General features: G+C 36.2%; 2 protein-coding genes across 3 annotated transcripts; one reads left to right on the forward strand and one right to left on the reverse strand.

The window, feature by feature from the left end:
• Positions 1-3,707: 3,707 nt before the first annotated feature.
• Positions 3,708-5,235, forward strand: LOC126609626 (gibberellin-regulated protein 4-like). The gene is made up of 4 exons (XM_050277480.1): positions 3,708-3,898; positions 4,030-4,071; positions 4,253-4,286; positions 4,774-5,235. Exons 1-4 carry the CDS (start codon positions 3,830-3,832, stop codon positions 4,953-4,955), a joined length of 327 nt encoding a protein of 108 aa, XP_050133437.1. The 5' UTR covers positions 3,708-3,829; the 3' UTR covers positions 4,956-5,235.
• Positions 5,236-6,335: 1,100 nt separating this feature from the next.
• Positions 6,336-8,727, reverse strand: LOC126609548 (uncharacterized). 2 transcript variants are annotated; one of them, XM_050277394.1, is made up of 8 exons: positions 8,665-8,727; positions 7,940-8,202; positions 7,564-7,635; positions 7,349-7,428; positions 7,082-7,250; positions 6,844-6,924; positions 6,678-6,734; positions 6,336-6,568 (listed from the first exon to the last, which is right to left on the reverse strand). In XM_050277394.1, the coding sequence occupies exons 2-8, from the start codon at positions 8,180-8,182 to the stop codon at positions 6,509-6,511; spliced, it is 762 nt and encodes a 253-aa protein (XP_050133351.1). In that variant the 5' UTR covers positions 8,183-8,202; positions 8,665-8,727; the 3' UTR covers positions 6,336-6,508. The 2 variants fall into 2 exon arrangements, with proteins under 2 accessions (XP_050133351.1, XP_050133350.1); XM_050277393.1 differs by having other exon boundaries at positions 6,336-6,580.
• Between the last annotated feature and the right edge of the window lie 6,063 nt (positions 8,728-14,790).

Raw genomic sequence — 14,790 nt, forward strand, 5'->3', positions numbered from 1 at the left:
GAATAAGGCATACCTTCGGTCCTTCTTTCCGTGATGTACCTTGCAATGCATGATACTTTTTATATTCTTGCAAGTTTAGGCATCATTCATTTCATTTATGTATGATTGTGAAATCTTGTTGTAAAAGTTTCTCAAGTTGGTGCAATTTCTTCCCAATTACCAATGCCAATGCCAATCTAAGAAATTGAGGATACCCTACAGGTTTGTTTGCCCATCCGATTTGGTAATTTAGAGGATGTCACACATCATAGTCGAGAATATATGACAACATATGCTTTTCGGTTTAGAGAGTTATCAGAAAATTTAAAGTTATTTTGCGTACAGTCGTGTGCAAAATCTACTTCTTTTGATTTATAATATAGTAGTATATGATAAACTAACAAGCATTACATTATTTATTTATTATAAACCTATGCACTTCTCATGTCATATAGGATGGTCAAACCTTAGTTATTATTAATCTTGATTAGCAATGTTTTATTGATTTAGATAAAACATGACACGAGGTCTTAATTCTCATTTTCTTTGTTGGTTTTGCTAATTGATAGATATTGTTGTTCCATAACATGAGGTCTTCTTATATTCACAACACGCTGAGCTTGATACGTCAAATTTTGTTGAGTGATGTGAGAGCATGAATCGTTGTTGTTGTGCCTCCATCCATATGCATAAACTACTATAACATCAACCCAAAACAAATATACAAAGGAGAAAAATTAAGCACTAAATGTAACACACACATCTAACATTCAAGAGAAATTTACCTACAACGTAAAAGGATGTTACGATAACAATATTTCAAGCTGATCATGCATCATCATGCGCTTAACTATCTTATATAGCAATACATTATTGATTTATCGTTCCATCATTATGACATTCTCGTTGTCTAAAAGTTCATTGCCTCATCTAGATACATAAAACAATTACCGAAAAACACAAAATTTTGGACTGTGGATGTAAACCCTAAGAGCATCTCCAATGGAGATGTCAAAAGATAAATGTCAAATGTTAATTTGATGGTTGACGTGGCAATATCAAATTTTCTTTTTTTCCAACCGATATGTTTTTTTTGTTATAAATGATATTTGTTGGACCCATTTAAAAAAAATTAATTAAAATAAATTTTCAAGATCTATAATTAGTGCATTAATTAATGAAACCTACACAATAAAATAATTAAAAATTATTTGACATCACATTTTCTCATGTGTCAAATTTGACATATGAAAACTCATATATCAATCCACATAGATTGGCGTATCGATTGGAGCTTGCTCTGTCTTCAAATTTTAATTTGACGGTCTCTTACAGTTGCCATAGGGATGAAACGGAAATAGAAATGTCGGTGAATCCGTTGAATGTAGACCTAGTTTGGGAGTGAGGTGCTTAAAAAAAAAGCACCTATGAAAAAAAACTGTGAGGGTTTTAGGTGTTTGGTAAACTGAAAAAAAAAGGCTTATTTTGGAAGCTGCTGTGAGAATAAGCTGAAATCAAAGGAAAAAGCTGAAGCTGCTATTTGCAGCTTTGGAAAACTGGTTTTTTTTCAAAGCACACGGAATTACAGTGCTCCTTTAATGAAAAGACCCACTATCAAACTGCTTTTTTTTCTAAAAGCACTTTTACAAAAAAGTTTACCAAACGCTCTGCTGATTTATTTCACAGCCGCTTATTCTTACAGCACAGCCGCTTATTCTCACAGCAGCTTTTTTTCAAAGCACAGCAATACCAAACTAGCCCGTAGAGAGTTGAAACATAATTCACCCAGCCATTTTTGATTGGCACAGAGAGACTGAGAGATGAGATTTGGACCAGACACCGAAAAGGGATGGGAAGCACTGTATGCGCACTTTGTCAAAACCACAAACGCATGCAGATCTGCTTTGGCTCATGTGCTCTCATCAGTTGAAGCACATGCAGGTGCAGTAGAGATACAAAACCCTTAAGACTTTCTTTTAGCTTTTCTTCTACTTCTTTTTGTTTCTGTATTTCAATTTTGTTGTTCTTTATATGGAGCAGGTTTACTATCACTATAGCTGTTTAATCCAACTACACATTGTCATGTAAGAAAAACTTAAACACAAAAAAAATATTATTAATCTAAACATTATGCGGTGATGAATTGTTCATATAAGTTTTCATTTTTCAGTATTGTGTGAGAATTAAAAACATATATATTCATCTAAGAAAATTGTTATCGACATTCTAAAATAAGAATTTTCCGTTTTCTTGAAATCTCTGCCCATTATGACATTGGAGGACCCTCAACTCCCTTAACTACCTCTACCCTCCCTTCTTCAATGCACCGTTTGCCTCCATTTACTTGTTTAAAGAAAAATAAAATATTAGGGCACATTATTTCACAAAGGTCGGGTTTGATATTGAATTATTGCTATATTATACGATCTAGTCAAATTCTCAACTCTGTTATTGTATCAAAGAGAAAAAAAATTAGGAAGGTAATAATTCCACTTTTTGCTTAATAATTTATTTGATCACAAAGTTAAAACAATATACCTAAAGAGAAAATAAAAGTGCGGAAATTAAAAACTCTACATAAACCTAATTGAACTAGTGGGCAACTTTGCCCTCCTTTTTTAAGGCTGAGCATGAGCATGAGCTATACCCTTTGATCCATAGCGACCTGCCAAGTTACCCAACTTGTTCACCTATACAATGTACCTTTCTTTCCCTTCCATTAAGGCTCACCATTTTTGGACCAAAATAATAAATTGCATCCATCCATGGACAGGAGAAGGAATTAGGTAGAACGTAGGGATTTAGTATTTTGTTTCTAAGTTTCCAATTTAGTTATATCCTAAATTAATTGGTTGATGCAATGCTATCTGAATTTATGAATTGCTTGGCGTCCGGAGTTATGCCTCTTTTTTGTAATTGTAATCAAAATATGAGGAATTGAATTGATATGAAGTAAGAATAAAACTGCGTTCATACAAGTAGTTTACTAACTCACCTGAATCTGAATAAAAATGAATATGATTATTAAAATACCCTTTTTTCTAGATAATATATTTGTATGTTAATTAATTGCATAATTTTTATTCAAATTAATCGTATCATTACTGATGGACAAAGAAGCATTCCCACAAGTCACTCTATTCTATTTTTATATTTTCATCTGTCAAAACTTAGTTAAGTTGGTTATAATTATGTACTTTTTTTATAGGGCACTTTAACGAAAAACTCCCGGTACTATTCACTTTAACGAAAAATCACATTTTTACACTAAAAAGTCAATCATGGTATTATTCACTTTATCCTTTATTTTGTCTTTATTGTTAAAATTCAAAGATTTCCAGCCATTTTCATTAGTGTTTTTTTTTTTTAACTTAAGTTATTGTTTATACATATATATACACACACACATATATGTATGTATAATAAAATAAAATAAACATTTCATCCATACATCCTGCTGCCCATGTGATGATGTTTTTATATTAACAGTAGATTCAGAAGGATATTTTGAAGCAATGATGAATCAAGAAGACAAAAGTTTGGATAATGTTATGAACCTCTTTTCCCTTTTTAAGCCATACTTAACCTTTGCTTCATCCTAGCCGCTCAATCAATGCGCCTGCACACGTGTCAGTTGATGCCAAAGCTGGCACACCTAGTAGTCTGTGTGAGTGTTTTTTACCCCACAATTGCATGCTTATTGATTTTCTGCTATTTATAGCCCCGCACCACCAAGTACCCACCACACTTGAATCTAAATAACTCCCACTTCCTTCTCTTCTTGTTCACATCTCCCTCCTCTTGCTCCTGAGGTTATTTTTGCCATTTCAGGAGGGGATTGTCTGTAACAATGGCCATGGCTAAGTTCTTTGCTGCCTTGTTCTTGGCTCTCCTTGCCATCTCCATGCTTCAAACCATGGTATGAACTCAAATATTTATCTTTACACCCCCAAGAAGTTAAAAAGGAAAAGAAAACTTTTTTTCCAATGACAATATAAAGCCCACCTACAATTACAAACTAACATATTTTGTTCATCAATTTTGTTGCAGGTTTTGGCAAATCATGGGCATGGAGGTCATCACAAGGGCAATGTAAGCTCTCTCTCACTACACCTCTCTCACACACGACCCACTATTTATACCCAGCAAATAATGTGTATTGTTCTATAAAGATTGAATCTTTATCTTTCTTTTTTATTAATTTTTTTACGAATTATGATGATGAAATGTCATTTTGCTTAAATGTTGTTTATTTTTTTTTTTCTGATTTCAGAATGCCTATGGACCTGGGAGTCTCAAGAGCAGCCGTAAGTAGATAATCTAACAACCTAATTTTCTTTTCTCTTCTTTTTTAACATGACTATATTTCAAACTATTTTAATATACCAAAAAAATAAGAAAAGAAAAGGATTTCAAACTTGGATGCAACCGTGCCACCAGAAGGCGAAAACACTAAAAATATTGTATTGATCAACTGACTTAACATACTTACCTATTAACATTTCTTTCTTGATACTAAAGTAAAGATTTTTCTTTAGCCAAAAGAAGAAAAACAAGCTTGAATTTCTCTTCCCAGTCAAGTTCTTGATGATCTTTGACTTTTTACTTTAAAAAATCACTCTTATACTATTCTCTTACAACATATTTTTATCATTTTGATTAAAACTTAAAATTTTCAATATATTTTCGTTAGTTTTTCTTATGTTTATTTGTTAGGTTGAAAAAGCAGGGTGACTGTTACAATTTCGATTTTGTGACTTTTGCCTGTCTCGGTGTGTGTGATAAAATGACCAGAATGCCCGTCCGAATGCACGAGGAGGTGCAGCCAGACGCAGTACCACAAGCCCTGCATGTTCTTCTGTCAGAAATGCTGCAAAAAGTGCCTGTGTGTGCCCCCTGGGTTTTACGGGAACAAGGCCGTGTGCCCTTGCTACAACAACTGGAAGACCCAGCAAGGAGGACCCAAATGCCCCTGATTAATTTATCCCTTAATTATCCCTTAATCATCTTAGTATTACTAATTAACTATATATAATAATAATATATAATATAAGTTACATATATACATAAAATGTATGAGTTCTCTTTGGAGCTGGGTTTGTTCTGTTGGTTTGAGAAAGACTTGAATTTGTCATTGTCTTGCCAATTTCCAGTCACTGAGAATTTGGTTTGAATTAGAGAAACCCTAATATGTATTGTCATCAATGCAATTTCTGGTTTTATAAATGGAATAATTAAAAATTAAAATTTGCACTATCTTTTGTATTGTGGATGGTGGAATCCTACTTGAGTCTTGTGCCCCCATAGTGGTCGGCCTAATGTGAGGGTGGTTGTCCACAGGAAGCAAGGGGGTACTCACGACTCATATCTATTGTGTGCCTTTTAAACAAGAGATTTTCTATTGTTTTAGTGGCGTTACCGATCTAATAAATGTTAGACATATATTTTAGTGTGAAATTTCTGAAAGATAGCATGCCAATGCTTAATTGCATGAGAATATCTCACATTTGAAAATTATGGGGTAGCACAAGACTCAATTTTGTGCAGTTTGATATGAACAAGTATAATTAGTTACAAAATTTCAATTGAAAATAGAAAACTACAATAAATGTGATTTGGGAAAGAAGGAACAATGCATAATTACTTTATTAGTGTTGATAACAATCATTACAATTAAAATGGGCCACAAGCCGCAAAAGCTTTTGCTTGAACAAAAGTCCTAAAGAATGTTTGGGCCTCTATCTTTAGAATGTGGGCCTATCCTATTGCAAGCAGCAAGGAGCCCGGTACCATATATAGTAAAATTTTCTCACCTCCAAATCTCCTTCCCTCCCTTCCCTTCCTCTCGTACCCTGCTTTTCTTTCGCTCTCCATGAAGAAGTCAATACCAGATGTTGACATGCTTAATCGTAACTATTCAAATAGGAGGGGACTGGAAGGAAGGGGAACTTGGAGGAGAGAATTCTATTTCGTACCATATATATGCCATCATATGAGGCAGCAAGTATAATAATGGGAGTTTTAACGAAAAGCCCACGGTACTGTTCACTTTAACGAAAAACCACATTTTTACACTAAAAAGTCAAATCTGGTACTATTCACTTTATCCTTTATTTTGTCATTATCATTAAAACTCAAAGTTTTCAAGCCCTTTTCATTAGTTTTCCTTATAATATATTAGTGGTTTTCCTCTGATGAAATGAACGGCTGTTTATATAGTTCATCCCTACTAACTAGTTTGCTCCTGTAGATATTAATAAAAAAATAGTACAGAAAAGTAAAATTACAAAACCACATGAATAAAACCCATAGGTACATTACATACTTTTCTTACAGGAGAAGAGAATTTACTGGTTTATACAACCATCGTTATTCACCATACAATACACAATTGTTTTAAATAAAAATAACACAGACACATACTATATGCCAACATTACAAACACATAACTTCAGCTTTCCATTCAAGGTGATTCGAAACACCGAACTCCGAAGAAGAGTCTTTATATCAATATCGATGAGAAGTCATGTTAATACTGCGACGCTGCAACTGAGACCTCCCCCGCTGCCAAATTGCCTTCACTTCGGTTCTGTGCACAACACTAGTTATTAATGAGAATGTGTAATTAGATAATTTATCATGGAAGAGTTCAAGGTAACAGGAACTAAATATCTGAGTCTGAGTCAGTGCTTGCTTACACGTGTACTTGCCCACCATGCTATGAGATAGGATGGTAAAAGAAAACCCAGCAAAGCCTGTGTGTATCAATCGTCATGGTGCTGAGTTAATCTTAACCTTAACAAAAAAGAAACATTTTCTAAGAAGAAAATATATAGATTTAGTGTTGATTAATATCCCACTTACACAAAAGACAGTAAGAAAATCGCTATCCTCTCCATTTTCGTGGATGTAGTAGATATCTTTCATCACAAGAAATGTGAGGCACTGCAAGGCAATTAATTGGACATGTCAGGAGCGCATTCGGTTCTATATTTGTGTGTGTGTGTGTGTACATTTGTATATGTAGTTCATGAATTTGATTGATATATAACTGAAACTATTATGACTTAACAAAGATATATGATTAGCTTCTTGGCCTTACAATAACAGCTGCAATGCGACATAGTACACCTGCATTGAAAGATTTACCACCATTAGCCTGCATAGCATGCTGTTGGCGGAGGAACTCTGCCGCTGCCTCTATCTGCGCAGTCCTTTGCGCAGCTTGCAGCCCCGCCTGATCAGTATCCACCGTAAAATAAGTTCCATCTCTGCTACACATGCATCCATACGCATGTATATCATATTAGGTACATGATCAACGTTAATTTATATGGTTATAACTATAGCTTTGGGGCATTGGACTTGCCTGATGCCAACAGTGACATTTTCTGTTTGAGCACCAGGCGGTGGTGGGGGTATCACCATCGTATATCCGGCCTCATAGGGCTGTGTATTCAGTGGCACAAGAGAAACAGAAAAGAAAAAAAAGAAAAAAACTTCATTTTTCATAAACCCTAAAACCAATATTTATATAGAAAAAAATGCAGAAATGAGTTAAGAAGCATGCTATATAATATATACCTGGTTGCAGATTTCACAAGTCATACTTAGCCTCTCGTTGATCCACTTTTGAATGCAATCCCTGTGAGCAAACTATACAGCGGAAAAGAAAGCCAGCCATATTAATTATTGATGCCAAATTGAAAAATATTTATTTGAGCTATTTGCATGGTTTTTTTTTTTTATTATTTTCAACCGATAAAAAGATAAATAATCATCACATTTGGACATACGAAACTGACATTATTGCTGATACATCTCTAATAAATAGGTCCTACAAACCTACCAAACCTAAAGTTGACTAGCTGACATTGCTGACACGTCTTTTTGAGGATAAAAAGCGTTACATGCATGTTCATATGCAAGTAATTAACAGCACATGTATGCTATGGTGTACCTTAAGTGTGCCGTTGCAGCGGCAAGGAGCTTCGAGTTTGTGAAGGTAATCCTCCTCCTGGCAAATTCTGCATTCATTTTGTTCTCCAATACGAGATCCCTGCCCTTCTTCTATGTTCTCATTCGAGGATCCATGACCTGCTTTTATGTCTTCACCCAACGCCTCTACTTTCTCCATTGCTTCAGTGCTACTACTTTCGCCGGAGGCCGCCGATTTCTCTGCCATCTTGCTCCCGGTCTCCATCGAAGATTAAGTACCGTTACCTTAAAAAAAACTATACAGATCAGTACTTTTTAACACACAAAAAAGCCTAATTTGTCAGCAGATCAGGCATACATAATAAGATGCCACCAGACCAGATGATCAGATCTTGAAACATGCAAAAAAAAAAGAGAAAGAATATATAATCACAATAACCAATTAAATGTAAGCATTTTAATTTGCACGAATATGTAGAAAAATCATCAAATGTTTCCATGGGGAAAACTATTAAACAGAAGCAAAATCCTTGAAAAATATGAGGAAAAATTGGGAAAGGTGGTCTCCTTAAACCCTAGATAAATATTTATATATGCTGTATTATATGTACATAACCGACCAAAAGAACTATATATACACACATAAAAATAGCTCGAAATCAGTATATATATATATACAGCAAAATTAGACAGAATGCTCAAGGGTAATGAACTGAAGGACAGAAAGAGATCAGAGAAAAAATGCACCGCCGACTGGTGTTCTTCTCTAAGCTTCTCTCTTCTCAGACTCTCTCTCTCTCTCTCTCTCTCAGAGCAGTGCGTGTTTTTCGCTTTGCATCGAGGGCTTAGAATAGCTCACATTTATAACGCAGTGGGTGGACTAGGCTCGGAAGGAAACAAAGTTCATGAAATCCATTTGGCGCCCGGCATGCATGGCTGGGGATGGACGCGTAATCCAGTTTTTGTGCCACATAACCATGCTTTTGTGTTGCAATTTGCTTTTTCATTCAATTTCTTCTGGTTTTTTCTCCTCTTGTTTTTATCTACGACGGTTACCCAAGGTTGGATTTTTCCTACTCAATTACTACCATGCCATTCATTTTATCAGAAAAGCCCTTCTTATATTTTACAGATATGTGTTCACGAATCCACAAGAGAAGTTAACATGTATAATTAGCCATGAAATTAATACATATTGAATTTCATGATTAACAACTGCACAATACTTGTGCCTTAATCAGAATGTCATTCATATTTTAATCACAATTTATAGGAAAACTAATGAAAAGGGTTTGAAAACTTTGAGTTTTAACGATAAGGACCAAATAAAGGGTAAAGTGAATAGTACCAAGATTGACTTTTTAGTGTAAAAATGTGGTTTTTCGTTAAAGTGAACAGTACCGGAAATTTTTCGTTAAAGTTCCCTTTTAAATATTGATTCTACAAATGTCAAAATCAGAGTACCACTTATATATAAGTATTAAACAAATTGATGGTTCATAATGAGAATGCCAGTTTTTATCAGATCATTGATTTGTTATATACATAAGGATAATTACATTAATGACCTCCAATTTGTTATTGTTTTTGGTTTTTTTTTTTTTTGTTTTGTTTTGTTTTGTTTTGTTTTGTTTTTTTGTTTTTTTGGTAGTGGTATTCACACATTTCTTTTTACCTATCACATACCCTTGTTATGATCTTCTTCAATTTAATTAATTCAACGGCCGAAATTTGAAAAGAGTGCGTGAGAGATAAAAATGAGTGTGTGGATAGCACCATCATTTTTTTTTTTTTTTTTTGCAAAAAAAATATTTATATTGATGGTTAACAAAAAAAAAAAAAAAAAGGCAATTACACTGTGTGTATGGTTAAATTTCATATTCGAATATGGGTGACACCAAGAAGGTGCCCTAATAAAGTGTATGTGAGTATTGCCACTAATTAATAAATATGCATTCCTCACCTCTTAGTATAAAATATACTGTTGTATTAAAACAAACAAATATACATGTATTTTAAATTTTAAATACTCAATGTTGATGCACAAAACCGGAGGTCTTGGTACAATGTAAATCCGACCGTGAATCTGCATGAAATGTAAATAACACAAGATGTATCATGGTTCACCCCAAGGTTTGGGCTATGTCCACACTGATTATGTATTTATCTGAGGGAGAGAGAGCTCTAAGAGTGAGAGCTTGGAGAGGGGTGAGGAGCCTTAGGAATTGGCCTAAAAAATGGCCTCCCCTAATTGTGAGGGTAAGGGGTCTTTTTATAGAATAAGGACTCCTCACTTATTACATATTTGCCTCTTCCTTTATCACATAATTACATTTAAGTCTCTCGATTATTTGTACGAGATCTAAATACGAGGCCCTAAATATGGTATAAACAGTAGTCCCCCAAGTCTTCAGTCAAGAGAGTCCTTTGGTTGGAGACTTGAAATTCAGTCCATGTGTGGGCCGAAGTAACTAGATGCTATCTTGAACTGATGCTCGATATGAGGCAGTGCTCAATCTGAAATGACGCTCAACTGAAGTAGCACACGCTGCGAGGCTACGAGGCTCGTGGCTTATGTTGCCTTGGTTGGCTCGGCTTGCGGTGTTTGAAGGTGAGGGAGTCCCTTTTATAGAATAAGGGCTCGCTCCTCAATACATGAATGATGGGCTAGAGTTGATACTCTCTAATGATGGTGAGGGAGTCCCTTTTATAAAATAAGGGCTCGCTCCTTAATACATAAGTAATGGGCTAAGTCCCCCAAGTATTTTTCATGAGGCCCAGTTGAGGCCCAATATATGGTACATAATGTAGTCCCCTAAGTTTTCGGTCAATAGAGTATGTTGGCTGGAGACTTCAAATTGAATCCATGTATGGGCTGAAATGACGGTTGTTCGAAGGCGGTATTTGTAAACCCTGCATTGGAGCTTTGTAGGTGAAGCTTTGCAAGTGAAGCTTTGGAGCTAGAGCTCTGTAAATGAAGCTTTCGAAGCTGGAGCTTTTGTAAATGAAGCTTTTGAAGCTGAAGCTCTGTAAATGAAGCTTTTGAAGCTGATTGACATGAGTGATGCTCATGAATGTTTATGTTGATTGATATGAGTGATGCTCATGGATGTTGTCATGAGTGATGCTTATGAATGTTAACATGAGTGATGCTCATGAATGTTGACATGAATGATGGTCATGAATGTTTATGTATGATTGTCATGAGTAATGCTCATGAATGTTTATGTATAAATGACATGAGTAATGCTCATGTATAATTTGGAGTACTATGCGTACTTTTGATCACCTGGTTGGTGGCATGAAGGAGAGTACGGGTTGTACATTTCATCCCCTGGTTGGTGGCATGAATGGCTAGTTGCCAAATGATATTAGAGTACGGGTTGTACATTTGATCACCTGGTTGGCGATAATAGCGGCGGGTTGCCCGAATAATTTTGGAGTACTGGGCGTACTTTTGTTCACCTGGTTAGTGGTAATAGTGAATAATTGTGGAGTACTGGGCGTACTTTTGATCACCTAGTTGGTGGTAATAGTGGCGGGTTGCCGAATAATTGTGGAGTACTGGGCGTACTTTTGATGACCTGGTTGGTGTTATTTCGGGCTTATGGGCTTTCGCCCTCCACAACATGCCAACCCATTTGTTTTGGGCTTTGCCGTTTTTTTTTTTAAATTTTTTTATTACCCTCTGATGGGGTTTATACAGATATCTCCGAAAGATAAGAAAAATAAATCACATCATACATATGCCAAGAAAAGTAAATCACATCATTCTGGTGGAGTGTTTATTCCTTGCTTTTGTTTTCTCTTTTACTTTCTGCTTTTGCTTTCTCTTTTCCCTTTTGGCAAATGGTAGACAACGCTTCCGTATTGGTTGAGGAAGTGCGCAGGCAATTATAAGCTATTACAGCTGGGTTTCTTTGGTCATCCTCGGGAATATTTCTTTCAGCCTTGCCGACAAGATTTGCACCGACATAAGCAGCTTTGGTATACATGCCTTCTCCTTTTTCTTTTTCTGCTGTTTGAACACAAGCTGGTGTACTCCAGCTGTAAAAACCCCATTAGAGTGCTTTTCTTTCTTTCCATTTTACCCCTCATCTCTTCTTCAATTTCACATCCAAATGCCATCCCACCTCCACCACGAAATCTGAACATCGGAAGTGTGACTAATAATTAAACAACGGTGCCGTTTCACTCATGTGCACCCTCAACAGCCGGTCATAAATGATTTCGTGGCACGACCTTTACAACGTGTTGACAGTTGTGGTGCCGCTGTATGTGGCGATGGTTTTAGAGCTGCCATTAAGCATGTAATTGTATACCAAATTGTCCCGAGCTTCCATTCTTCTTTATCAACATTAACATAGAACTGCTTGATACCCTCAAAGGTGAGCTCATCACGCTTTACCAAGATCCTCACAGGTTTGTTCATAAACTTCCTTATGATTTCTAGGGCTTCAGGTGGCATGGAAGCAGAAAAACACCCCAACCTAAACCTTTGATGGTAGGAGTTGGAAAATGTCATAGATCTGATCCTTAAAATCACGAGAAAGTGTCAGCGACGATTTCCCAATCACTTAGCGGCATCTTCTATGAGTTGGGTTTCGCGGGTGGGACTCGCTGTCACTGTCTCCGCCATCGTGGACCACGGCTGAATCCAGAGAAGAATGCATGGCCCTTTTCGAAGTCAAAAATAGAGGGGATGACGACTCGAGTGAGTCACTGAGTTGGTGATGCTGCTAATGCGAAGCAAGATGATGATGGATGAATGAGTGATTGATCACAGGCACCCAAAAGAAACAAGCAGCAGAAGTAATAGCATCAGGATTCGGATTGGGTGATTTCCATTCACCAATCATGACAACGTCGACTTGTCAAACAAAATTGAGGTAGGAAGAAAAGTAAGAACCTTGGCTATCAAGAGAGAGAGCGAGAGATCTGCGAAGGTTTGTCTCTGGAACAGCCCAATTAGGGAGGTTCTTGAAGCTTCGTGTGGGTGGTGGAAGTTTTTGGTGGTGGGAGTGGGAGAGACAGTGTTGTCTTGTCCAAGGATGATGAAATCATCCATGAGGTCATAAGAAGCTTCTGCTGTAGCTGCAAGGTTATCGGTGGGTCTCTGACTGAAACTGCAAGTAATCCCCTATTTTCTCGTCTGATGAAGATAGAAACACTTGCAACTGTGGGTTCCCGCCTTCCATGATTCTGGTTCAAGGCGTTTTGGCCTCAGGAGATGGTGGTGGTGGTTGACTGCCGCCAGAGCAGGAACTTTGGCCAGCATTTCTACTGCTTCTGGTTCGAACTTCACAAGTATTTGTGTGTGAAATTATGATACAAAATGGAAGTGCAAGTCATTTGAGTTGGAGTTGGATAATGGAGGTGACAAGTATTAACGGTTATCTCTTTTCTATCTTTCTTGTTTTTTTTTGTTTTGGTTTCCGTGTGTGATTGGCTAAAAGAGGAGAGAGAGGTGGTTGGAGGTCTGCGAAAGTTTTTCTGGAAAGCCCAAGGGAGGTTCTGGGTTCCTGGGTTGTGCGGATTCATGGTGGTGAGATGAAAAAAATGAAAGAGAACCGACATAGCTTTTTGTGTGATTCCCATAGACGGCGCCAAATGTTGATGCACAAAACCGGAGGTATTGGTACAACGTAAATCCGACCGTGAATCTGCATGAAATGTAAATAACACAAGATGTATCGTGGTTCACCCCAAGGTTTGGGCTACGTCCACATTGATTATGTATTTATCTGAGGGAGAGAGAGCTCTGAGAGTGAGAGCTTGGAGAGGGGTGAGGAGCCTCAGGAATTGGCCTAAAAAATGGCCTCCCCTAATTGTGAGGGTGAGGGGTCCTTTTATAGAATAAAGACTTCTCACTTATTACATATTTACCCATTCCTTTATCGCATAATTACATTTAAGTCCCTCGAGTATTTGTACGAGATCTAAATACGAGGCCCTAAATATGGTATAAACACTCAATAATTAGATATTTACATAGGGCGCTGATAAAACTTCACACGTAAAGAAACTGTATTTCATAGTAATATTACAAAAAGTACAAATAAAATGAAAAAAAAATTTAATGCACACATAACATAATGACTAGAGAGATCTCAGTAATTTCATTCGGATTAAAAGAAATGTAGCCATTCGCAGTGACAAAATTGTAATTCAAAACGATGATTTTTTCGGACAACATCTAATCAAATTCCGACAAAATTTTACTTTTAGGTTCGTTAGTGTTCTTTTATAACCTAGATTTGTTTGTTTGTTTTTTTTTTCCGATAACCTAGATTCGTTAGTTATGAACTTATGATACGTTACGTAGACAATTATAAATTAATACGACAAAATTGTAATACGAAATGATCGTTTATTCGGCATAACGTTGCGACAAAAATATACTTTCGGCTAGATTTGATAATTATGATGTGTGCTATACGTAGACAAATGTAAAGGAATTGCACTTTTAAGACATGATCAATTAACTAAACCTAGTTGTGTTGTGCCTAAATACTAAACCTAGTTGTGTTATGCCTAAATGTAATGCTTAACTAGATTGCACTTTATTACAAATTTGCTTGGGTGTAAAGTTGAATAAATTATGTGGAGAGCTTATAATTCTAATGCAGACAGTCCATACCAAAAGTCTTTAAGATAAATAATATATGTATCCCTTATTATTATTTTTTTATTCTTGGTCATCCAAACATAGAAAAAGATGGAATAGTTACTCACAATTTTACGTCATAATTTTGATTTGGCTAAATAACCAAAATGGTCCTTAAGATTTGCATAACTCGTCACTTTGGTCCCTAACATTTCAAATCAATAAAAGTGGTCCCTGAGATTGTCCACCATCCATCATTTTGGTCA

This window comes from Malus sylvestris, chromosome 17 (assembly GCF_916048215.2).
Source record: "Malus sylvestris chromosome 17, drMalSylv7.2, whole genome shotgun sequence".
In the NCBI taxonomy this organism is placed as follows: domain Eukaryota; kingdom Viridiplantae; phylum Streptophyta; class Magnoliopsida; order Rosales; family Rosaceae; genus Malus; species Malus sylvestris.